This window comes from Leptodactylus fuscus, chromosome 1 (genome assembly GCF_031893055.1).
Source record: "Leptodactylus fuscus isolate aLepFus1 chromosome 1, aLepFus1.hap2, whole genome shotgun sequence".
NCBI classification, from domain to species: Eukaryota; Metazoa; Chordata; class Amphibia; order Anura; family Leptodactylidae; genus Leptodactylus; species Leptodactylus fuscus.
Genome location: NC_134265.1, coordinates 355,456,140 through 355,481,603, shown reverse-complemented (window position 1 = coordinate 355,481,603; position 25,464 = coordinate 355,456,140). Strand labels below are relative to the sequence as shown.

Here is a 25,464-nt window from a genome sequence, read left to right as displayed (position 1 = left end):
AAAAGACGGTTAGCCGCGACTGAATGCTGATGCACTGCACCGGCATCCAGCCGCGAGGTCCACTCCGGATTGGGCCCAATGAATGGACCTAGTCCAGGGAGGGAGTTTCTTCAGGCCGAATCACCAGACAACTCGGTCTGAAGAATAAGCATCTCGCTTCTTTTTTCCAGGAGCCGGAAGAAACAGCTCCCGGAAAAAGCTCCTGAGTGGCTCCCTTTGATTTCAATGGGAGCCATCTTTTTGGTCAGGGTTTTGAGGCATGTGAACTACGGGTGAACTTACGCTTACTTGCTCCTGTCTGATACTGCCCACCTGAGATAGTAGCAGAAGACTATATTGCAATTCCGGCATCAAAACTGAGAACACTGATTGATCAGGAATGTGGGGGGAGGGGGAAGCTAGAGCTAAATTTCAAATTATGCCAGAATCAGTTGATCAGCTGATATGAAATGATGCAAAGCACTGAACTTTGTGGAGGGGGTGAAAGATTCTCTTTAGGCTGTACTTCATTCAATTGGAAAACGCAAAAACAAGAGGCAAAAGTCCAGAGAGGGGGTGACTTGATACACTGACATACAAACACTTCTCATGTGAGCTTTTTCCTAACCTAAAAATGGTCAAAATTTGACTTAAAAAGGCTTCCAGGGGTCCCTTAATACCCCAGAAGAGGAAACACTCATGTAGATACTAATAATAAGAATGTGGGTGGCAAGAGTAATATCACTTTTGGTTTTGGTGGTTCTACTTTACATCTTGAGAAAAAAAAAATGACGGTTTTGATCACTTATCTTGGTCATTGACATCACAGGAGGATATAGAATACGAGAGTGATGTGATCTTAAGTCAGGCTTCTGTGTGTTCCTCCTCCTCTAATGTTGTCACATGTAATTTACCCAAGGCCTTTCTGGATTGTCAATAATGTCTCCATTTTTTTCACTGACCCAGATCCTAGTTGTTAAGGTGTGCAGGTTAACTAAAAAAAAAAAAAAAAAAATTTGGCTGCCCTCCAGAAGACCTGGGCATCCTTCATGGCAGTTAAGAGACGGCTACGGGAAAAGGCTATACAATACTCCATGGTGTACCCGGCCAGGCTTTGTGTCATTCACGGTGACCGTTCTATGTTTTTTACTTCTCCTAAGGATGCTGAGGACTGGCTATTAGAGATGAGCGAGTACTGTTCGGATCAGCCGATCCGAACAGCACGCTCGCATAGAAATGAATGGACGTAGCCGGCACGCGGGGGGTTAAGCGGCCGGCCGCCGTCAAAGCGGAAATACCAGGTGCATCCATTCATTTCTATGGAGCGTGCTGTTAGGATCGGCTGATCCGAACAGTACTCGCTCATCTCTACTGGCTATCCCTTCTGCCTGGATCCCCGCGGCGTTGACCCTGCTCCTGGTGGTGAGAGGTCCTGCCGGACCGTCCATATTTGAAACAAACTTTTTTTTTTTTGCCATGTCTGTTATGTATCCTTTGGATTTTATTCCCCAGGTAGACGTTATGATGTTTTGCTTGGCCCAGGTGCCTTATATGCTTAAGCTGTTATGGTTTTGTACTTTTGGCTCTGCTACGTGTCTACATTTAGCTTTACTGCGCTATTTTCCTTGAGAGAGCACCCAGGACTCCATCGGTATTGGGTGCGCTTTCTCCCCCGTTGTTGTAGCCGCGATACTGGTATGTCCAGTATTCCAAGACTGTTTGTACAATTTTTTGCACCTCTTGTGGGTGTATTGTTATGTTATACTTCTGTTTTTGTTTGGTTTCTGATCTGCCGAGCGCTAACTTGTCCCGGTGCCCTGATGTTTCCGACCTGTACTTATTGTAGACTGTTATGGCATCACTTAATGTCCTTTCCTGGAATGTAAGGGGTATGGGCACTCTGCGTAAATGCTCCACAATTTTCTCCCAGCTTCGAAGGATCAACCCCCATATTGTGTGTCTCCAGGAGACCCACTTGGTGTCTGAGAATGTTAAATGGCTACAGAAATCTTGGGTTCAATGGGCCGCTCACTCCATGCACACTACTTTCTCTAGGGGGCGGGGGGGGGTCTGTTTTAGTACATCGTAGCCTTAAATGGGAGCTTGGTATGGTTGAGAGGGATCCAGAGGGACGGTATGTGTGTTTTCAGGCTTGGATTGACTCGACCCTGTATGTAATCCTGGGTGTCTATTTGCCCCCTGTGTCTGACCTTTCTGTGCTCCAAACGGTGGCCCAGTTTGTTTCCAAATTCCATGGAGCAGTAGTGCTTTGTCTGGGAGACTTTAATAAATGCTCTAGACCGGCTTCATACTGGTCCAGGTCCTCCACCCTCCTCTCGTCCCACTCCCATGGCCAGGTTGGTCCAGGAATTGGGTTGGCAGGACCTGTGGAGGATACTGTCTCCCGACTCTCAAGTCTTCTCCTGTCATTCGGCCCATAGACATTCTCTGTCCCATATAGACTATGCCTTTGGAAATGTGAAAGTATGTTCCGTCTTACACTCGGCATCCTATTTACCCAGGGCGGTCTCAGATCACTCTCTATTGCTAGTTACGCTAAATCATGGTGACACTATTAGGACACACCAGAGCTGTTGCATACACCCCTTCTGGCTTCAATTGTTTTTGCCTAGTGACAGGATACCCGACCAATTACAAGTTTTTCTGAAGATTAACTCCCCGGCTACCCCTCCATCCCTTTTGTGGGAGATTACTAAGGCATTCCTTAGAGGTTGTATTAAATCTTCCATTTCCTTTATTAAGAGGGAATCTTCACACTTGGAGACTACTTTACCTACTCAGTGTACCGCCCTTGAGGTGGCCTATATCGCCAATCCGACTGATGAGTCTAGGTCCCAATCTGGTGCATCAGAATACTGCCTCCCCTGCCATTCTTCGTGTGCACTCGGTCACGGGCGACACTGTGTCCAATAGCTGAGACATCCGTGACAGATTTCAACAATATTACAGTGAGTTGTATTGCTCTAAACTCAGGGTTAGTGCTCAGGAGATGTCTACCTATCTTGACTCCATCCCATTTCCCACCTTGACTGCTAGGCAGCGCGCTGTTTTGGACTCCCTGTTTACTTTGGAGGAGTTGACGGAGGCGCTGTCAGGTATGGAAACGGGGAAATCTCCAGGCCTGGATGGAATTCCGGTGGAGGTGTATGCCCAGTATAAAGATAAGCTTCTCCCTGTGCTGCTGGAGTGTTATAAGTTGGCCTTTGCGGACCATGGTCTCCCGGCGTCCTTCTATGATGCGACTATTATATTACTTCTTAAGCCCGACAAGGAGCCGCTGGACTGTGGCTCGTACACACCTATAAGTTTGTTGAACATTGACTATAAATTACTGGGCAAAATGTTGGATAACCGACTCAACTCGGTGATCCTAGATTTGGTCCCTCCGGACCAAGTAGGTTTTATGCCAGGTAAGTCCACGTCTGACAATTTGCGTCGCGTCCAGGTGGTGACCCAGATTGGCTCGGTCTCTTCTGAGGATTGGGCAATAGCTTCCCTTGATACAACCAAAGCCTTTGATTCAGTCGAATGGCCTTTTCTTTTGCAATCTCTGCGCAGATATGGGTTTGGGGATGGCGTCCCTAATTGGGTGTCCCTTCTGTATCATTCCCCCAGAGCAGCGTTATCTACAGTGTTGGCCAAAAGTATTGGCACCCCTGCAATTCTGTCAGATAATACTCATGTTCTTCCAGAAAATGATTGCAATCACAAATTCTTTGGTATTATTATCTTCATTTAATTTGTCTTCAATGGAAAACCACAAAAAGGGTGCATTCACACGGAGTAAAATGGAGTGTAATTTGGAGTGTAATTTTTACACGTGTAAAAAATGTACACGTGTATTTTGGAGCGTTTTTTTTACATGTGGCGTTTACGGAACGTTTTTTGGAGCGTTTACGCGTGTAGAAAAACACGCTCCAAAAAACGCTCCGTAAACGCTCCGTAAACGCCACGTGAAAAAAAAACGCTCCAAAATACGCGCGTAAATTTTTTACACGTGTAAAAATTACACTCCAAATTACACTCCATTTTACTCTGTGTGAATGCACCCAAAGAATTGTCAAAAAGCCAAATTGCATATAATTCCACACCAAACATAAAAAAGGGGGTGGAAAAAAGTATTGGCACTGTTTGAAAAATCATGTGATGCTTCTCTAATTTGTGTAATTAACAGCACCTGTTACTTACCTGAGGCACCTAACAGGTGGTGGCAATAACTAAATCACACTTGCAGCCAGTTGAAATGGATTAAAGTTTACTCAAGCTCTGTCCTGTGTCCTTGTGTGACCACATTGAGCAATCATGAGCAAGCATGAGCAATATCAAGGCTACAAGTCCATCTCCAAAGACCTGAATGTTCCTGTGTCTACCGTGTGCAGTGTCATCAAGAAGTGTAAAGCCCATGGCACTGTGGCTAACCTCTCTAGATGTGGACAGAAAAGAAAATTTGATGAGAGATTTCAACGCAAGATTGTGCGGATGGTGGATAAAGAACCTCGACTAAAATCCAAACAAGTCCAAGCTGCCCTGCAGTCCGAGGGGACAACAGTGTCACCCCGTACTATCTGTCGGCGTCTGAATGAAAAGGGACTGTATGGTAGGAGACCCAGGAAGACCCCACTTCTTACCCAGAGACATAAAAAAGCCAGGCTGGAGTTTGCCAAAACTTACCTGAGAAAGCCAAAAAGGTTTTGGAAGAATGTTCTCTGGTCAGATGAGACAAAAGTAGGAAAAGGCATCAACATAGAGTTTACAGGAAAAAAAAGAGGCCTTCAAAGAAAAGAAGACGCCCCCTACAGTCAAACATGGTGCAGGTTCTCTGATGTTTTGGGGTTGCTTTGCTGCCTCTGGCATTGAACTCCTTGACCGTGTGCATGGCATTATGAGGTCTGAAGACGACCAACACATTGTGCAGCATCATGTAGGGCCCAGTGTGAGAAATCTGGGTCTCCCTCAGAGGTCAGGGGTCTTCCAGCAGGACAATGACTCAAAACACACTTCAGGTCAGCACTAGAAAATGGTGGTGAGAGAAAGCCCTGGAGACTTGTAAAGTGGCAGCAATGAGTCCAGCCCTGAATCCCATAGAACACCTGTGGGGGAGGGGGAGAGATCTCTTGGTGGCAGTTTGGAGAAATCCCCTTTCACATCTCATGAGGGACCTGGAGCAGTTTGCCAAAGAAAAATGGTCTAAAATTCCAGCAGAGCCTTGTAAGAAACTCATTGCTGGTTAGCGGAAGCGGTTGTGCGCAGTTATTGTGTCTACAGGTTGTGCTACCAAGTATTAGGCTGAGGGGGCCAATACTTTTGTCCGGACCACCTTTGGAGTTTTGTGTAAAATGATCAATGATTTGACTTTTTTCATTCTCTTTTGTGTTTTTTCATTGCAAGCAAAATAAATGAAGATATTACCAAAGAGTTTGTGCTTGCAATCGTTTTCTGGAAGAAAATGAGTATTATCTGACAGAATTGCAGGGGGGCCAATAACTTTGGCCAACACTGTATCAATGGTTCACTGTCTCCATATTTCTCATTAGGTAGGGGCACGCGGCAGTGCTGTCCACTCTCACCGCTGCTGTTTGCCTTAGCTATAGAGCCCCTGGCCATTATCCTTAGACGGGACTCTATTTACCGGGGAATATTCATTGGCCCCCGAGAGGAGAGAGTCACGCTCTTTGCCGACGACCTCCTCCTTTTCTTGTCTAATCCTTCTGTATCCTTGCCCCGTGCCATGGTGCTCATAGATGAATTTGGCAGCTACTCCGGTTTACGAACTAATTGGGCCAAATCTTCTTACATACATATTTCAGCATGCGTGTTTCAGCAGCAGCGGGGGGTTAAATGTTATGTGGGCTGCCGGTAGTTTCTTCCTGCAAGTATCTGGGCATAGTACTTTCCAGTGACCATGGGAGGTTCCTAGACCTGAATGTATTGCCGCTTATATCACACTTTAGAGTTAAGTTCCATACTTGGGCTGCTCTGCTCCTGTCTGTAGCGGGTCAGATTAATTTGATTAAGATGATTGTCTTACCCAAATGCTTTTATATATTGAGTCACTCAGCTGTGTCCGTGCCTCTCTGATTTTTCAAACACCTGGATTCTCTGATGACCTCTTTTGTGTGGGGCCACTCCAGACCCAAATTGAGATTGTCTGTTCTCCAGAGACCGAAACAGTTTGAGGGGGCTTCCCTCCCCGAACTGTTCCTTTACTATTTATCTGGCCAGCTTCGCTTCCTTAGGACTTGGCTCACCTCGGAGCCTCTCCGGGGCCCTGAGGCACATCTGGCTCACCATCTGGACATGCGCATTTTGTGGCTGGTGCTGGCTCGCCCTCAATTGTTTAGAAGCAAACTTTTACCCCTCCACACTTTGGCAGCACGAGTTTGGCAACAAGCCCGGAAGGTGTCTTCCTACTCTGACACCCCTGTGGAGATCCCCCTGTGGGACAACCCTAGTCTACCTGACCTTTATAAATTGACTGATGCCCGGTCTTGGTCCCGTTATGGAGTATCCTCCCTGCCAGACCTGTATGTGCAGGGAATCTTCGTTACATTTGATTCTCTGACTACCTCCCGTGAGATCCCCTGCCACCAATTCTTCCGATTCCTCCAAATACGCCATGCCCACTCCTCTTTAGTCCCCACCCAGCCGAGTGCTATCTCTGAATATCCGCTGATTGGGGGCCACACGGTGGCTCAGTGGTTAGCACTGCAGCCTTGCAGCGCTGGAGTCCTGGTGTTCAAATCCCGCCAAGGGCATAAAACCATCTGCAAGGAGTTTGTATGTTCTCCCCGTGTTTGCGTGGATTTCCATCCCATATTACAAAAAAAGACATACTGATAGGGAAAAATGTACATTGTGAGCTCCGTGTGGGGCTCACAATCTACATTTAAAAAAAAAAAAAAAAAAAAAAAGAATATCCGCTGATTGGTGTGCTGTGCTCTCAGGGTCCTGGGGGCCTCATTTCACCTCTCTATGATCATTTAATCCACACAAAGGTGAGGCCCTGGCTCTGACACGCTGGCGCACCAATATCCCTGAGCTGACGAATGAGACATTCCAGGACATTTTGGAATCCCCCCTGTAGGTTTCACCCTCAGCCAATAACAAGCTGATCCAAATATTTATTCTGCATCAATGCTATTTGACCCCGGCCAGTCTTCATAAGATAGGTCGGCTTTCGAGTCTGAATTGCCTTAGGTGCTTGCATCCCTGGGCAGACTTCTGGCACATGGTATGGAGTTGCTCAGTTATATATGACTTCTGAAGGGAGGTGGTAGACCTCCTGACACCTGTCCTAAATTGCCCTGTCCCGTTTTCTCCTGAAGTTTGTTTATTCGGTGTACTGGATGAGGAGGTATGGCTGCATCATACCCGGATTTTCCTTCAGGAGTGTTTATTTTATGCCAGGAAAGCCATCGCCCTGCGGTGGATGGCCTCATGATCCCCGTCTGTGTCTCAATGGTGGAAATTGGTTAATTCAATCCTCGCATTCAACCAGATTATATATAAAGGTCGGGGATGCCCCCAGAAATTTGTCAAGGTTTGGGGAGCGTGGTGCGATTCTCCTCTTACTCAGTACTCTGCCCCCTTGATGAGCTCAGCATTGGGCGCCTTTGAGTCCTGAGAGGGAGACTTGTTGATGGAGTTGTAGCCCCCTTGTGTTGGGTTTCCATGAGGCTGCCAATGCCGAGACGCTTCATTCCTGTTTCACTTCTTTTGTGCAAAATGGTCGGGCCTGGGTTGGGGTTCGCTGTGACGGATCTTTGTTTGTTTGTTTGGAACCCATTTATTTTCCTTAATTTTGTATTGTGTATGCACTCTCCTGATTGTATTGTTTATTTTGTTATATCTTCTTCAATAAAATGAGTTTTAAAAAAAATAAAATAAAATAAAACAATAACTTGTGGAGCCCAACTGGTGTGACTGATCACTGGTCACCCTGGTGTGAACAAGGCATCAGCATCACTGCCGGGCTACTCCACCATCTGGGTGTGCTCTGTTAGCCTTACAGAGACAGCCTGCACAGCTTAGAGCAGCCACTAAAGAAAATAACAGTCTAGTCAGGACCTCTGAGCTATACAGTGACCAATTCAGAGTGTGCTCTATCAGTGCAATCTGAACAAGGCAGCTTGCCAACAGAGAATGAAGGTGCAATTCTAACTAAAGGGAAATTCTAACTAAGGCCAACTACAAAGCAACAGCACTGGAACCTGCACACAACAACACAGACATGAGGATCTGGAATGAGGCTAGGGCAGCGGGCTGAGCCACCTGCTTCCTTAAATAGGGAAAGGGCGATCCCAACCAATCAGCCCAGCTGCCCACACCAGGCGCACATTGGCTGACACTCTGTCAGTCAGACAAACAACCACGCCCAGCTGCTGCAAGGAAGTTAACCCCTACTAAGCAGGGCTGCCCTCAAGTAGGAAAGGGTGACCGCCAGCAAGACGCAACAACAGAGGAACGGGCTGCGACCTGATCCCTTGGCCGCAGCTGCTGCACTGTCCTAACACCTAGTACTAATGAAGCACCTGCTCAGAAAGCTATTTCTCCAAGTCAGAGTCTTCCTCCTCTTTTTAATTAGTTGAATGAGAACATTCAAAATTTTTGCAAGTAGAGAAGGTAGAGGTAGAAGAGGAAGACATGACTGTTGGTGGTGAAGTTTTTAGTGGCAGGGAATGTGATACGGTAGTCATTCTAGTTGGAGAATTTGGGGGAATTCTGAAAATTAAGAGGATGTCTATGACCAAGATGAGTAAAAAAAAAGTGGGGAAAACAATGACATTGTCAATAATTTTTTGTGGGTAGTATCTGGCAACTGGGTCATGTTGACAATATGACATCAGAGGAAAAGGATGTTGACAGTAGAGATAGTAATGATTCCAGCCAATGTGCAGATCCAACATCTAAATTGCCTGACTGAGGCCCCATGTTGTTGATTTTGTCGTGGTTTTTTAAGCCAAATATAGGAGTGGATTGAGCAGAAGAGAGATGTATAAAAACTTCTTATATATTTCTCATTCCTTTGGTAGCCATTCTTGACTTTGGCTTAAAAAAATGAACAAAATCTGCAACAAAAAAGAAGCATTTCAACAATGTAGAGCCTCAACCTAATATTGCAAAAAACACTCTGCTGGACTTGCAGTGACAAATCAGTCTGCAACTTCACCTCCTCATCTCCGATGTTCTAAATTAATGGAATTACTACATTCAGCAAACAAAAGGCACAATGTTTTATTTCACTAATGTTTTATTCCACTATTAGAGGCTTGAGGAAGTATGTCACCTTCTAAAGCCCTTTGAGGAGGCCGCCTAATTTGTCAAAAGGGACATCTGCAGCTTCAGTGATAATCCTTCTTTTATATCTCTTACAGGAAACCCACAACGAGAGATAGAAGAAGAAGGACACATTATATCTATTAGTCACCATCATTGCCCTGGGTTCATGACGAAAGAAATGAAGAGGATGAAAAAATTGTTCAATGTCATAGTAGAGGAGGAATTGGGACTTCTAGCATAGATTAAAAATGAATATTCTCCTTTGGATGGAGAAGGGGGTTCTGTATAAGTCACAGCCAGGGGAGGAGGGTGATCTTTATTTCTTCAAAGATTATAATACTGATGATTAGACTGGCCAAAAACACCAATCATGGCAGGTCTGAGCACAGACTTGAAGGCATGGCAGGGTGTATGACCCTCTGATTACACTGTGACAAGCATATTCTTAGCATTAAGCAGAGGGCTGAGGACTAAAAGGCAGTGCTCTGAGAACCTCATTATAAAGACAAGATGGGGTAATTCTACCCTGCTTCCTAAGGTATTGTATGCCCAGGTTGGAGGTGCTTCTAGGGAGACCTGTGCAAGTGCCAGTTACAAGAGTGCCTAAGAGTCCTCTGCCCACTCCCTGTCCATCTCAAAGTTCTCCATCTCTTCTGCGAGTGCCACAAGTATAAGGAGTAGTAAAAGCTGCAGCATCAGCCAAGCCCAGTACATTACACAGCATGGATCTCTTCGAATCGAGAAATTTGGTTTACTTTTTCAATCCAATCTCTCATCGTGGGGGGAATCTCGTGATGTTCCTTGTGAAACATTTATTGATTGAGTCCTGAACATCAGCCCAGAACTGTGTAATTTTTGGGCAGGACCACCATATGTGAAGTAAAGTACCGTCATGTTGGTCACATCTCCAGCACTTATTGAAGTCTGTAAGTTTCCTATCAAATAGCCATTGAGGCGTTCGGTACCATCATGTCAAGAGTTTATAACGCGTTTCTTGAAGACGAACGCATGGTGAGAATCCATGAGAGGGATTATGGATCTGTTGCAGTTGCTTTTCCGTTAGGGAGATAGCAAGCTCCTGCTCCCAAGAAGTGAGAAAGGTAGGTTTTTGGACCTGCAGAGGCCTCACAAAGGTGGGTAGAACAAAGGCTGTTTTCTTTAAGCGTTTGTTCTTGGCTAACACAAAGCGCTCAAAGTTTGTGAACTCCATTCTTATTCACATTATGGTGAAACAAGATGGAAACACCCCTGCAGGCCGAGATAGGATTGGTGGAGTGATAGCTAAGAGGAAAATGCTTGTTAGGTAGACGCGGTACTTTCCCAGCCTTAAAATGTGTTTGGAGACTTGACATGCTGGATGGCAGCCTGTGCTCTGCTGGATGGAAGAACCGCCATGCTGGCTGTGGACTGAGTCTGGAGACACAGAGTTTGTGGTGCTACTTTGGGGACTGAGTCTGGAAAGCTCTGAAGCTCAGAAGGTAAAGGAGACTATATGAGAGAAAGGCCTCAAGGACTTGTAAGCATGGCTTGGCCGCGTCCATGTGTTCCATGTGGTGATATATAAGGGACTCTTAAGCTGACACCTTATCATCTGAGAAATGGGCCTGTCTGTTAAGTGGAGAGCTGGAGCATAGGATATAACTGTACTTTTAAGTGAAGACACCATTTCCCTGTGGATTACAAATAGTATTGCGCAATACTTAGGGTGCGGCCCAACGAGGGACCGATCCAGGAGAACCATGTTCTTAAAGGACTTGTATCTGTTACCTGTTAAGTAACTGTGGGAACTAGGAGTATAGTGTTAGTTTGCTGCAATATTCTGTTCCATATTAGTTTGTATTTCTTCTCTGTTTATACCTTGTTTCATAATTTTCCAACATCTCTATTCTGTGACTTATTCAGTAAAACTTTGTCCTAGGAATTAAAACACTGCTTGTGTCTGGGTGGCATCGTGTACCTTCTGAACCTGTGGGCCAAGCCCTTGGTCCTCTTTCATGTGTACAGGATTTTTGACTAGCAACACAGCCATGGCCTATTTTGACCCACTAAAGTCTACTGAGCTCATTGTTGATGCCAGTCTTGTAGGCTTTGGTGAGATTTTAACTCAGGTGTCCAAAACTGACAGTATTTCCACAGTCTCCTATGCAAGCAAGGCTTTAACAGAGATGGAACACCTCTATTCCCAATTCTCTTGTAGTTGTATGGGGATGCCTTCATTTCCATCTTTACCTCTTTGGTAAGTGACCATAAACCACTCATTCCAGTCTGCAATAAACATTCATCAAAGCCTCTCCCAGGACTGGAACACTGGCTACTCCACCTACAGAACCATCACTTCCATTTGAAATATCAAGCAGGATCTAAGAACCCTGCAGACTATTTCTCAAGACAGCCTTCACCACAGTCTACAGATTCATTGACTTCCTATCTATGAGATTTCCCTCCCATTGTATAAGTGGGTTTATCAGTAAGAACATTAGATTGTAGCCTCAGTAGTGTCAGGGGTGAATGTGAGTGATGACAATCTTTGTACAGGGCTGTGGAATATGTCTGTGGTATATTCTGTATAACACAAGGACGCCTGAGACCGGTTATTTCTTCTACAATTCTCTATAGTAAGGACGGTTCAGAGCACAATCCTCGGAGAGCAGATCCAGAATGATGTGCGATGAGAGCAGAGAATGTAAAATCTATCCCATAATACTGTATAAAAGGAGGGGAGATGAGAGCAGTCACCATATAGCATGTCCTGATCCTGGGGGCCGTGCTGTCTGTGTCACTGCTGCCTCACTGCTTCTATCCATCATGTCTTACTGAGGACAGAATACACGTCATCTCATCATCATCATCATCATTATCCTACTCCTACAAGGAGATGCACAGTCTCATTACTACACTTCTTCTTTGGTTTCCTGTAACAGAGTTAGTCTGTGATCTCAGGATAAGAGAAGTTCATGAGCTTGTACAGAATTGTTCCCAGGAAGGAGATCTCATCATTGGGGGGTTATTGACATTGTATAAATATACAGACCATCATCAACCCACAGACTACAATGACACAGGTTTTCAGTGTTCTGAGTAAGTCCTTATTTCATGTACAAATTGTCATCAGAAAAGTAGAGCGAGTTGTGTGAGGTCTGTAGTCAGTTCCCTGAAGATAAACATATAGATAAACATATAGCTGGAATGATTTAGGAAAACCTGCACTCGCAGAGGGTTGGACCCGATGGCCCTTGAGGTTCCTTCCAACTCTACCATAAGAATAAGAATAAGATAAGGACTCGATAAACCATAAGGAAGTGTCTGTGATCTTTCTGTAGCCGGAGGATCTTGTGCAGGTTCTTGTGATTCTCCTCATATTCCAGTTCCTAGTAAATGCTGCTCATGTATTCCTATCAGTATCCTCAGCTATACATAGGCCTCACTTACAATCTTTACACTCACTATGGTTTAATAATCTCTCAGTAAGGCTGAGGCCCCACCTTGCAAAAACGCCATAATTTGACCACGGAGGAAACTCTGCGGCAAAAACCATGGCATTTAACATTACCTACAAAGTGAATGGGATTCTAGCTTATTCCACCCACATATTGCAGAAAAATATCTACAGCACAAATACTGCGATTTCAAAACCATTGCAATTTTGTAAATCGGATTTTCTCATTTGTAGACATCATTTTTTCAAGAAATATTAAGTTTGGCTGCAACTACTATTCTGCTATAATACATTCAATACTATATCATTTATTATTGCTCTTTAGAATGATCACTTCTTAAGTATATGTCCTTAATGACTTACTAAGATGCAAGTACCATTGGTTTCATTCGTCTTGTGATTTTTATCCTGTGTTATTTACTTGAAAAGCTTGATGTATGCACTAGAGATGAGCGAGTAGATATTCGATCGAATAGTCAAATCAAATTTTGAATTTTCGAATATTTCGCTACTCACTCATCTCTACTGTATACATTTTTTTTAATGTTCAAATTTTTACTACATTTACCAAATGGTATTCGACCGAGTACAAGTATTTTGAATACCGTAGTATTCGATCGAATACCAACTCGATCGAATACTACTTGCTCATCTCTAGCATACACATTTTATGTATAGTGCCTAGGCCTAGGAGCCCTAAAATTGTAATACACTACATATTATAGATATATAGTCCTAGAAGCCCTGACAGTGTCATACACTATGTATTATAGATATATAGTTCTAGGAGTCCTGACAGTGTCATACACTATGTATTATAGATATAGTCCTAGGAGTCCTGACAGTGTCTTACACTATGTATTGCAGATATATAGTCCTAGGAGTCCTGAAAGTGTCATACACTATGTATTATAGATATAAAGTCCAAGAAGTCCTGACAGTGTCATACACTATGCATTATATATGTATAGTCCTAGGAATCCTGACAGTATCATACATTATGTATTATAGATATATAGTCCTAGGAGACTTGACAGTGCCATACACTATGTATTATAGATATATACAGTCCTGGGAGCCCTGACAGTGTCATACACTATGTATTATAGATATATAGCCCGAGAAGCCCTGGCAGTGTCATACACTATGTATTATAGATATATAGCCCTAGGAGCCCTGACAGTGTCATACACTATGTATTATAGATATATAGTCCTAGCAGCCCTGACAGTGTTATACACTATGTATTATAGATATAAAGTCCTAGAAGTCCTGACAGTGTCATACACTATGCATTATATATGTATAGTCCTAGGAATCCTGACAGTATCATACATTATGTATTATAGATATATAGTCCTAGGAGACTTGGCAGTGCCATACACTATGTATTATAGATATATAGCCCTAGGAGCCCTGACAGTGTCATACACTATGTATTATAGATATATAGTCCTAGCAGCTCTGACAGTGTTATACACTATGTATTTTAGATATATAGTCCTAGGAGCCCTGACAGTGCCATATACTATGTATTATAGATATAGTTCTAGGAGTCCTGACAGTGTCATACCCTTTGTATTATAGATATATAGTCCTAGGAGACTTGGCAGTGCCATACACTATGTATTATAGATGTATAGCCCTAGGAGCCCTGACAGTGTCATACACTATGTGTTATAGATATATAGCCCTAGGAGCCCTGACAGTGTCATACACTATGTATTATAGATATATAGTCCTAGGAGACTTGACAGTGCCATACACTATGTATTATAGATATATAGTTATAGGAGTCCTGACAGTGTCATACACTATGTATTATAGATATATAGCCCTAGGAGCCCTGACAGTGTCATACACTATGTATTATAGATATATAGCCCTAGGAGCCCTGACAGTGTCATAAACTATGTATTATAGATATATAGTCCTAGCAGCCCTGACAGTGTTATACACTATGTATTTTAGATATATAGTCCTAGGAGCCCTGACAGTGCCATATACTATGTATTATAGATATAGTCCTAGGAGTCCTGACAGTGTCATACACTATGAATTATAGATATATAGTCCTAGGAGCCCTGACAGTGTCATACACTATGTATTATAGATATATAGTCCTAGGAGTCCTGACAGTGTCATACACTATGTATTATAGATATATAGTTCTAGGAGTCCTGACAGTGTCATACACTATGAATTATAGATATATAGTCCTAGGAGCCCTGACAGTGTCATGCACTATGTATTATAGATATATAGTCCTAGGAGTACTGACAGTATCATACACTATGTACTATAGATATATATATATAGTCCTAGCAGCCCTGACAGTGTTATACACTATGTATTATAGATATAGTCCTAGGAGCCCTGAAAGTGCCATACACTATGTATTATAGATATATAGTCCTAGGAGTCCTGACAATGTTATACACTATGTATTATAGATATGTAGTCCTAGGAGTCCTGACAGTGTCTTACACTATGTATTGCAGATATATAGTCCTAGGAGTCCTGAAAGTGTCATACACTATGTATTATAGATATAAAGTCCTAGAAGTCCTGACAGTGTCATACACTATGCATTATATATGTATAGTCCTAGGAATCCTGACAGTATCATACATTATGTATTATAGATATATAGTCCTAGGAGACTTGACAGTGCCATACACTATGTATTATAGATATATACAGTCCTGGGAGCCCTGACAGTGTCATACACTATGTATGATAGATATATAGCCCTAGGAGCCCTGGCAGTGTCATACACTATGTATTATAGATATATAGCCCTAGGAGCCCTGACAGTGTCATACACTATGTATTATAGATATATAGTCCTAGCAGCCCTGACAGTGTTATACACTATGTATTATAGATATAAAGTCCTAGAAGTCCTGACAGTGTCATACACTATGCATTATATATGTATAGTCCTAGGAATCCTGACAGTATCATACATTATGTATTATAGATATATAGTCCTAGGAGACTTGACAGTGCCATACACTATGTATTATAGATATATACAGTCCTGGGAGCCCTGACAGTGTCATACACTATGTATTATAGATATATAGCCCTAGGAGCCCTGGCAGTGTCATACACTATGTATTATAGATATATAGTCCTAGGAGTCCTGACAGTGTCATACACTATGTATTATAGATATAAATAGTCCTAGCAGCCCTGACAGTGTCATACACTATGTATTATAGATATATAGTCCTAGCAGCCCTGACAGTGTTATACACTATGTATTTTAGATATATAGTCCTAGGAGTCCTGACAGTGTCATACACTATGTATTATAGATAAATAGTCCTAGGAGTGCTGACAGTGTCTTACACTATGTATTGCAGATATATAGTCCTAGGAGTCCTGACAGTGTCATACCCTATGTATTATAGATATACAGTCCTAGGAGTCCTGACAGTGACATACACTATGTTTTATAGATATAAAGTCCTAGAAGTCCTGACAGTGTCATACACTATGCATTATATATGTATAGTCCTAGGAATCCTGACAGTATCATACATTATGTATTATAGATATATAGTCCTAGGAGACTTGACAGTGCCATACACTATGTATTATAGATATATAGTTCTAGGAGTCCTGACAGTGTTATACACTATGTATTATAGATATATAGCCCTAGGAGCCCTGGCAGTGTCATACACTATGTATTATAGATATATAGCCCTAGGAGCCCTGACAGTGTCATACACTATGTATTATAGATATATAGTCCTAGCAGCCCTGACAGTGTTATACACTATGTATTTTAGATATATAGTCCTAGGAGCCCTGACAGTGCCATATACTATGTATTATAGATATAGTCCTAGGAGCCCTGACAGTGCCATATACTATGTATTATAGATATAGTCCTAGGAGTCCTGACAGTGTCATACCCTTTGTATTATAGATATATAGCCCTAGGAGCCCTGACAGTGCCATGCACTATGTATTATAGATATATAGTCCTAGGAGTCCTGACAGTGTCATACACTATGAATTATAGATATATAGCCCTAGGAGCCCTGACAGTGTCATACACTATGTATTATAGATATATAGTCCTAGTAGTCCTGACAGTGTCATACCCTATGTATTATAGATATATAGTCCTAGGAGTCCTGACAGTGTCATACACTATGTATTATAGATATATAGTCCTAGGAGCCCTGACAGTGTCATACACTATGTATTATAAATATATAGTCCTAGGAGTCCTGACAGTGTCATACCCTATGTATTATAGATATATAGTCCTAGGAGTCCTGACAGTGTCATACACTATGTATTATAGATATAAATAGTCCTAGCAGCCCTGACAGTGTCATACACTATGTATTATAGATATATAGTTCTAGGAGTCCTGACAGTGTCATACACTATGTATTTTAGATATATAGTCCTAGGAGCCCTGACAGTGCCATATACTATGTATTATAGATATAGTCCTAGGAGTCCTGACAGTGTCATACACTATGTATTATAGATAAATAGTCCTAGGAGTCCTGACAGTGACATACACTATGTATTATAGATATAAAGTCCTAGAAGTCCTGACAGTGTCATACACTATGCATTATATATGTATAGTCCTAGGAATCCTGACAGTATCATACATTATGTATTATAGATATATAGTCCTAGGAGCCCTGACAGTGCCATATACTATGTATTATAGATATAGTCCTAGGAGTCCTGACAGTGTCATACCCTTTGTATTATAGATATATAGTCCTAGGAGTCCTGACAGTGTCATACACTATGAATTATAGATATATAGTCCTAGGAGTCCTGACAGTGTCATACACTAATCAAATCAAATCAAAAAGCTTTATTGGCACGTCCGAATAGATATTTGGCATTGCCAAAGCTAGTAAAGTGTGTGTGTGTGTGTGTGTGTGTGGGGGGGGGGGGGGTTGGATACGGGTGGGTGAGTGGTGGGTATGGGGGGGTGGTGTGGGTGGTTTGGGGTATAACAGTCCATGGAGTCTTGTCTTCCTCTTAGTTAGTGACCGCTATATGGGGAGGTGGGGTGGGGTGGGGTGGGGCGGGGCGGTTGGTTTGGGGTATAACAGTCCGTGGAGTCTCATCTTCCTCTTCGTTGGTGACCGCTATATGGGGGGGTGGGGGTGGGGTGGGTGTATTGGGATAAATATAACAGTCCATGGAGTCACATCTTCCTCTTATTTGGTGACAGCTGGACACGTATTGGGCAGCGATCTCCACAGTGGCCTCTTCTTCTCCCAGTAGGATGTAGAGTTTCCTCTTCTTGTCTGCAGATATGAAGTCTGGGATGTGGGCAGAGAGTCTTTGGTAGTAGACGGCCCTCACAGCTGAGTATTTGGTGCAGTGTAGCAGGAAGTGGGTCTCGTCTTCTAGGGCCCCCTGGTCACAGTGCTGGCACAGTCTGTTCTCCCGTGGCTTGTACGTCTGCCTGTATCGCCCCGTCTCTATCTCTAGGTTGTGGGTGCTCAGTCTGTACTGGCTCAGGGTCTGTCTGTGTTTGGGGTGTCGTATTCTCTCCAGGTAGGTGGCCATGGTGTAGTCCCTTTGTATTGATTGGTACACGGTGAGTTTCTTGGAGTTATTTATTTCGTTTCTCCATTCTTCAATGTACCGCTCTCTGTTTGCCTCTGTGGTCGCCTTTATTTCGGCCTTGGTTATCAACTGTTCGTGTTTTTGATTTGGTGGTTGGCTGTTGTTTGGTTGTTGGGTGTCTGGTTTGCTCAGGTGGCTTAGCCATGCTTGGTGGTGGTAGGAGTCGGGCTTGCTCCCCTGGATGTGTGCCTGGAAAGCTAGCGCCCTCTTCTGTATGGTTATTCATAGGGAGAGTCTGCCTAGCTCTGCCCTGCAGGCCATTTTGGAGGTGTTGCGATGGACATGGAGCAGGTATTTGCAGAACTCCAGGTGGAAGTTCTCTGTTGGGCTGGAATCCCACTTTGACTGGTCTGGGTAGGTGGCTGGGCCCCAAAACTCGCTGCCATAGAGAAGGATCGGGGAGATGACTGCGTCAAATATCTTCAGCCAGACCCTCACCGGTGGTTTGAGGTGGTACAGTTGTCTTCTGATAGCGTAGAAGGTTCTGCAGGGTTTTGCTTTCAGGGTTTCTATTGCTGCTTTGAAGCTTCCTGATTGGCTGAGCTCCAGCCCCAGGTAGGTGTAGCTGTTGGTTTTCTCCAGTGTGGAGCCGTTCAGTGTGAATTGTGGGGTGGAGGCTTTATTGTGGCCCTTCTTCTGAAATACCATGACTTTGGTCTTCTTCTGGTTGATGGGTAGGGCCCATGTGGTGCTGAATTTTTCCGGCACGGACAGGCTTTCTTGGAGGTCTTTCTCGGTGGGGGCCAGGAGTAGGAGGTCGTCGGCGTATAGCAGGAACTTCACCTCCCGGTCATTCAGGGTGAGGCCTGGGGTTGGTGAGGTCTCCAGGGCTGTAGCCAGTTCATTAATATAGATGTTGAAGAGCATTGGGCTCAGGCTACAACCTTGTCTGACCCCTCGGGCCTGTTGAAGTATGTTACACTTTTCCCATTCACCTTCACACTGCACTGGTTTCCGGTGTAGGAGCTCTTGATGACGTCGTACGTTCTTCCTCCTATTCCACTCTCTAGGAGTTTTAGGAGCAGGCTTGGGTGCCATACTGAGTGGAACGCCTTCTTAAAATCTATGAAGCAGGCGAATATCTTTCCTCTTCTGGTGTTGTGGACGTGCGTCTTGATGAGGCTTTGCAGGGTGTAGATATGGTCTGTGGTGCGGTGGTTTGGCATGAACCCTGCTTGGCTCTTGCTGAGGACCCCGTGTTGTGTGAGGAAGGTGAGGATTCTGTTATTGATGATGCTGTTGAACAGTTTCCCCAGCGTGCTGCTGACGCAGATCCCTCTGTAGTTGTTGGGGTCATATTGGTCCCCATTCTTGTAGATGGGGGTTATGAGGCCTTTGTTCCAATCGTCGGGGAAGTGTCCAGCATTGAGCACAAGGGTGAATAGCTTTGCCAGTGCCGCGTGTATTGCTGGAGGGCTGTATTTGATCATCTCTGGTAGGATGCCATCAGGGCCTCTGGCCTTTTTGCCTTTCAGCAGGGCAATTCTTTCCTGTATATCTTTTATGGTGATTGGCGAGTCCAGAGGGTTCTGGGAGTCTTTGATGACTTTCTCCATGTCCCTCAGTTTGGTGATTATCTGTTGCTGTTCTGGGATTAGTTCTTCTTCTGGGATGTTTTTGTAGAGACCTCTGAAGTAGTTGAGCCAGATATTGCCATTTTGGATGTGGAGAGAGTTTTTCTTGGGCTTTGTGCCCATGTGGTGCCAGGTCTCCCAGAATGAGCTGTCCTGGAGGGAGTCCTCTAGTTGCTCTATTTTGTGGGATAGGTACCTCTGTTTCTTCTCTCTGAGGGTGCCCTTGTATTGCTTGCATAGATTGTTGTAGGCTTCCCTCACCTCCTTGTTGTTGGGGTCCCTGTGTTTTCGGTTGGAGGCTGTTCTTAGGGTATGGCGTAGTGCTCTGCAGTCGCTGTCGAACCATTTGTGGGACTGTTTGTTGGTTTGTCTTATTGGTTTGGTTTGTTTCAGGCCTGCTAGTTCTGCTGTGGTCTGTAGGATGTACTTGAAATCCTTCACAGCTCTGGTGACTCCCTGTTGTTCTGGCTGATAGGTGTTTGTATGGAAGTTTGTGAGCAGTGTCTTGATTTCGGGTCGGTTGGTTGCGTTGGTATATTCTATGGCCTGGTGGTTGGCCCATGTGAAATGTCTTGGTAGGTTGTAGAGGCCGGACTGTTGGGGCTCATGTATGGGTGTTTTGTTCCTGGTTCTCATGTATAGTAGGATCTGGTTGTGGTCTGATAGATGGGAGTCAGGTGCGATTGTGAAGTCTTCAATGTCTGACAGGTCTGCGTCTGTAATGGCATAGTCCACCACGCTGTTGCCCACTTGAGAGTTTAGTGTGAAGCGTCCTGTGGTGTCGCCTGTGACACGTCCGTTTATTATGTACAGTCCTAGGCTTCGGCACATGTTCAGCAGTTGTCTCTCGCTCTTGTTGACAATTCTGTCTTGGCTGTTTCTTCTTGTCTGTGTGGGTTCTGGGTGGTGGATCTCACTACCGTGCGTATGTGGGTTGTCGTCAGGGGGCAGGTAGTCTATCTCTGTGCCTGTCCTTGCATTCAGGTCTCCGCATATTAATACTCTGCCTTTGGGTCGGAATTGGGCGGCTTCCCTTTGTAGGACCTCGTAAGTGTCAGGGACATGGTAGGGGGACCCTGGTGGGGGCATATATACTGCACAGAGATAGATGTCCTGCTGGCCACTGAGGATGGAGCTACTTATTTTTATCCATATGTGATTAGTTCCATGTTTGGTAGCTTTTACGTGTTCTTTGAGCTCCTCCTTAAACCATATTAGTATGCCTCCTGAGTGGCCATGTTTGGTGGTCTTATTTTTCAGGGCGGGCACTGAGAATTCCTTGTAGTCCATGGGCGTTAGGGACTCGTCTTCTGCCCGGGTCCATGTCTCTAGGAGGATTTGGATGTCTATGTTTTTTAGTCTGTCTATGAAGTCTGGATCTTTTGGTTTAGATCCAAAGGCGTTCAGCCCTTGTATGTTCCAACTACTGATAGTTAGTGATTTCATCTTCGGTGTGTAAACCTTGTAATGAGCTGTCCTGCAGAGGAAGGGTTGGATTTTTGGTTGATAGCAGTGTGGCCAGGTATTGGTTCGTGTGTGTCATTGTTGTGGTCATTGTAATGACTGCGGACTCCAGTCTCTCTATTCTCTTTATTGTCTCTATGCCAATGCTCTGGGTTGCTCTTGTTGGCTTTTTCTTGATAGGCCTCTTTGGGGGGTTTTGTCTTGGATATTGGCGGTTGTCTAGTATTATTTCCATGACTCTTTGTCTTGTTTGGTGTCTAGGCCCGGGGGCTCTGTTGAGCACTAAGTCTTTAAATTCCTTCGCTAGAAGGCTGACGCCATGTTTATTGAGGTGTTTGTTATTATATACAGTAGGTGACGCTTATCTATGGAGGGGTGTTGTGCCAGGGTGATGCCTGATGTTTGTCTGATTCTGGTCACCAGCTCTTTGTTGATCCCCATGATGGTAGTTTCAGAGATGTCTTCTCGTGGGAGCATACACTATGTATTATAGATATATAGTCCTAGGAGCCCTGACAGTGTCATACACTATGTATTATAGATATATAGTCCTAGGAGCCCTGACAGTGTCATACACTATGTATTATAGATATATAGTCCTAGGAGCCCTGACAGTGTCATACACTATGTATTATAAATATATAGCCCTAGGAGCCCTGACAGTGTCATACATTATGTATTATAGATATAGTCCTAGGAGTCCTGACAGTGTCATACACTATGTATTATAGATATATAGTTCTAGGAGTCCTGACAGTGTCATACACTATGTATTATAGATATAGTCCTAGGAGTCCTGACAGTGTCATACACTATGTATTATAGATATATAGTCCTAGGAGTCCTGACAGTGTCATACACTATGTATTATAGATATATAGTCCTAGGAGTCCTGACTGTGTCATACACTATGTATTATAGATATAGTCCTAGGAGTCCTGACAGTGTCATACACTAATTATTATAGATATATAGTCCTAGGAGTCCTGACAGTGTTATACACTATGTATTATAGATATATAGTCCTAGAAGTCTTGTCTGTGCAGTACATTAGCATGTTGTGTATAGATAGATAGATAGATAGATAGATAGATAGATAGATAGATAGATAGATAGTCCTAATATTGGGCGGTCTAGGGTGCATACTTTTTTTACTTCAATGTATGAGAATAAAGAGTAAAAACTTAACAGTCTTGCAGAGGTTATGTAGTGAATAAATGGAGTCCAGATCTCTCGTCAGTTCCTCATCTTGATATATTTTTGTCTATTTACAGGGAACATTTTGAAGGATTTGTACATTCTCTGATTTTTCTCTTTGCCATTGATAATATTAACCAGAATCCTGATATTTTACCCAATATTACACTGGGATATGATATTTATGACACATGTATAGATGAGTGTTTGGCGGTACATCATGTACTACATCTTTTATCTGGCCCGGGTATGGTGATACCTAATTACTCCTGTAGGGGGCATGGCCAGCTGGCCGGTATCATTGGAGACCACCACTCATCTACCACTATTCCCGCAGCACAAATCCTTGGACTATATGGATATCCTCAGGTATTAGATACTTCGGGCATTGTCTATCAGTGTAAGTGCAGTATGATTGAGATGGAATATATGTGAGTGTATACCTGACCTATAGAAAGGCCACAAATCTATAACAGTCATAAAGTGTCTTAGATAATGGAGAGATATTACTAGACGTATAGTGAATAGAGATGAGCGAACAGTGTTCTATCGAACTCATGTTCGATCGGATATCAGGCTGTTCGATGTGTTTGATTCGAATCAAACATCACAGGCCAACTCCAAAAAAATTTGATTCCCCTCCCACCTTCCCTGGCGCTTTTTTTGCACCAATAACAGCGCAGGGGAGGTGGAACAGGAACTACGACACCGGAGGCATCGAAAAAAATCAGAAAAAGTCATTGGCTGCCGAAATCATGTGACCTCCATTTTAGACGAATAGTGGATTTCAAATCCGGGTCACATGAGAATGTGAACTTTGTGACTAAGAGACAGGGATAGCTGTACAGGCAGGGATAGCTAGGGATAGCTTTTATTTAGGTAGGAATGTTATTAAAAATAACTTTTTGGGGCTCTATCGGGTGTGTAATTGTGATTTTTGTGACATAAACTTTTTCCCATAGGAATGCATTGGACAGCGCTGATTGGCCAGAGTACGGAATTCGACCAAACAGCGCTGGCTCTGCTGGAGGAGGTGGAGTCTAAGATCGCTCCACACCAGTCTCCATTCAGGTCCGACCTTAGACTCCGCCTCCCTCGGCAGAGCCCGCGCTGATTGGCCGAAGGCTGGCCAATGCATTCCTATGGGTATGCACAGACTTAGCAGTGCTGAGCCAGTTCTGCTCAACTACACCGTGTGCCGGTCATCCCATCTGATGTAGCAGAGCCGAGTGTGCATAAGGGTTCTAGTGCACCCTCGCCTCTGCTACATCTGATGGGCTGACCGGCACACGGTGTAGTTGAGCAGAACTGGCTCAGCACTGCTAAGTCTCTGCATTCCCATAGGAATGCATGGGCCAGCCTTCAGCCAATCAGCACTGGCTCTGCCGGAGGAGGCGGAGTCTAAGGTCGGACCTGAATGGAGACTGGTGTGGAGCGATCTTAGACTCCGCCTCCTCCAGCAGAGCCAGCGCTGATTGGTCGAATTCCGTACTTTGGCCAATCAGCGCTGGCCAATGCATTCCTATGGGAATTCAGAGACTTAGCAGTGTTCAGCCAGTTCTGCTCAACTACACCGTGTGCCGGTCAGCCCATCAGATGTAGCAGAGCCGAGTGTGCATAAGGGTTCTAGTGCACCCTCGGCTCTGCTACATCTGATGTAGCAGAGCCGAGTGTGCACACTCGGCTCTGCTATATCAGATGGGCTGACCGGCACACGGTGTAATTGAGCAGAACTGGCTCAGCACTGCTAAGTCTCTACATACCCATAGGAATGCATTGGCCAGCCTTCGGCCAATCAGCGCTGGCTCTGCCGGAGGAGCCAGCGCTGATTGGTCGAATTCTATACTCTGGCCAATCAGCGCTGTTCAATGCATTCCTATGGGGAAAAGTTAGCTTGCGAAAATCGCAAGCTGACAGGGATTTCCATGAAATAAAGTGACTTTTATGCCCCCAGACATGCTTCCCCTGCTGTCCCAGTGTCATTCCAGGGTGTTGGTATCATTTCCTGGGGTGTCATAGTGGACTTGGTGACCCTCCAGACACGGATTTGGGTTTCCCCCTTAACGAGTATATGTTCCCCATAGACTATAATGGGGTTCAAAACCCGTTCGAACACACGAACAGTGAGCGGCTGTTCGAATCGAATTTCGAACCTCGAACATTTTAGTGTTCGCTCATCTCTAATAGTGAATACTAGAGATGGGAGAACTGATTTGCATTGGGCCGGATTCAACCCAAATTTTCCATAGTTTTCCTGGAAAACAAAACATTTGTGTTCTGTGTTGGGAAAACTAAAATTGCCGCAGTATGATTCATTGCAGATCACATATGTGCTGTGATGTTGGCCGGCTTCTGGCATCACCTGACAGACTCTCAGCCAATAATGGAAGGTAGATGGCGACTTTACAGTCACATACACAATATAAGATGCTTGTTCTGTTCCCATATGAAGGTGATTGAAGGTGTAACTAATAGTGGCCGTGTGACTCTCCTACCTTCATATCGAAGCAGTGGAGCAGACTGAACCGGCAGGAGCTCAGGATAGATGGATTCTAACATAGACACGATGATATGATGAACCAACGTGGGTTTATTTGACCCAAGAACAGCGACAAGCGATAACACAATACTGTAATAGCCTTGGTAGTAGTGGTATTAAATGCAGTCCTGTTGGTGTCTTTCCTGAGGCTAACTGCTGGTCAAACACTGATGCCTTCACAAGCCCAAGTATTAGCAAGTCCTGTCACACAGCTATGAAAAACTAAAAATGGCTGCAGGGAGACGACATGGACCAGGGCTTTGACTAAAACCACGCTCAGAGAGAAAAAAACTTTATTAACAAGAACAAGGGCGTGCGGCATGCAAATTCTGGCCATCAGATGG

General features: G+C 44.2%; 1 protein-coding gene across 1 annotated transcript in view; it reads right to left on the bottom strand.

Annotated features, from left to right (window-relative positions):
• LOC142184778 (vomeronasal type-2 receptor 26-like) overlaps window positions 1–2,488 on the bottom strand; it is a 34,029-nt gene extending 31,541 nt beyond the window's left edge. The window contains exon 1 of the mRNA XM_075259896.1: window positions 2,190–2,488. Coding sequence (XP_075115997.1) covers window positions 2,190–2,488 — 299 coding nt within the window. The remainder of the gene's footprint in view (window positions 1–2,189) is intronic.
• Between the last annotated feature and the right edge of the window lie 22,976 nt (window positions 2,489–25,464).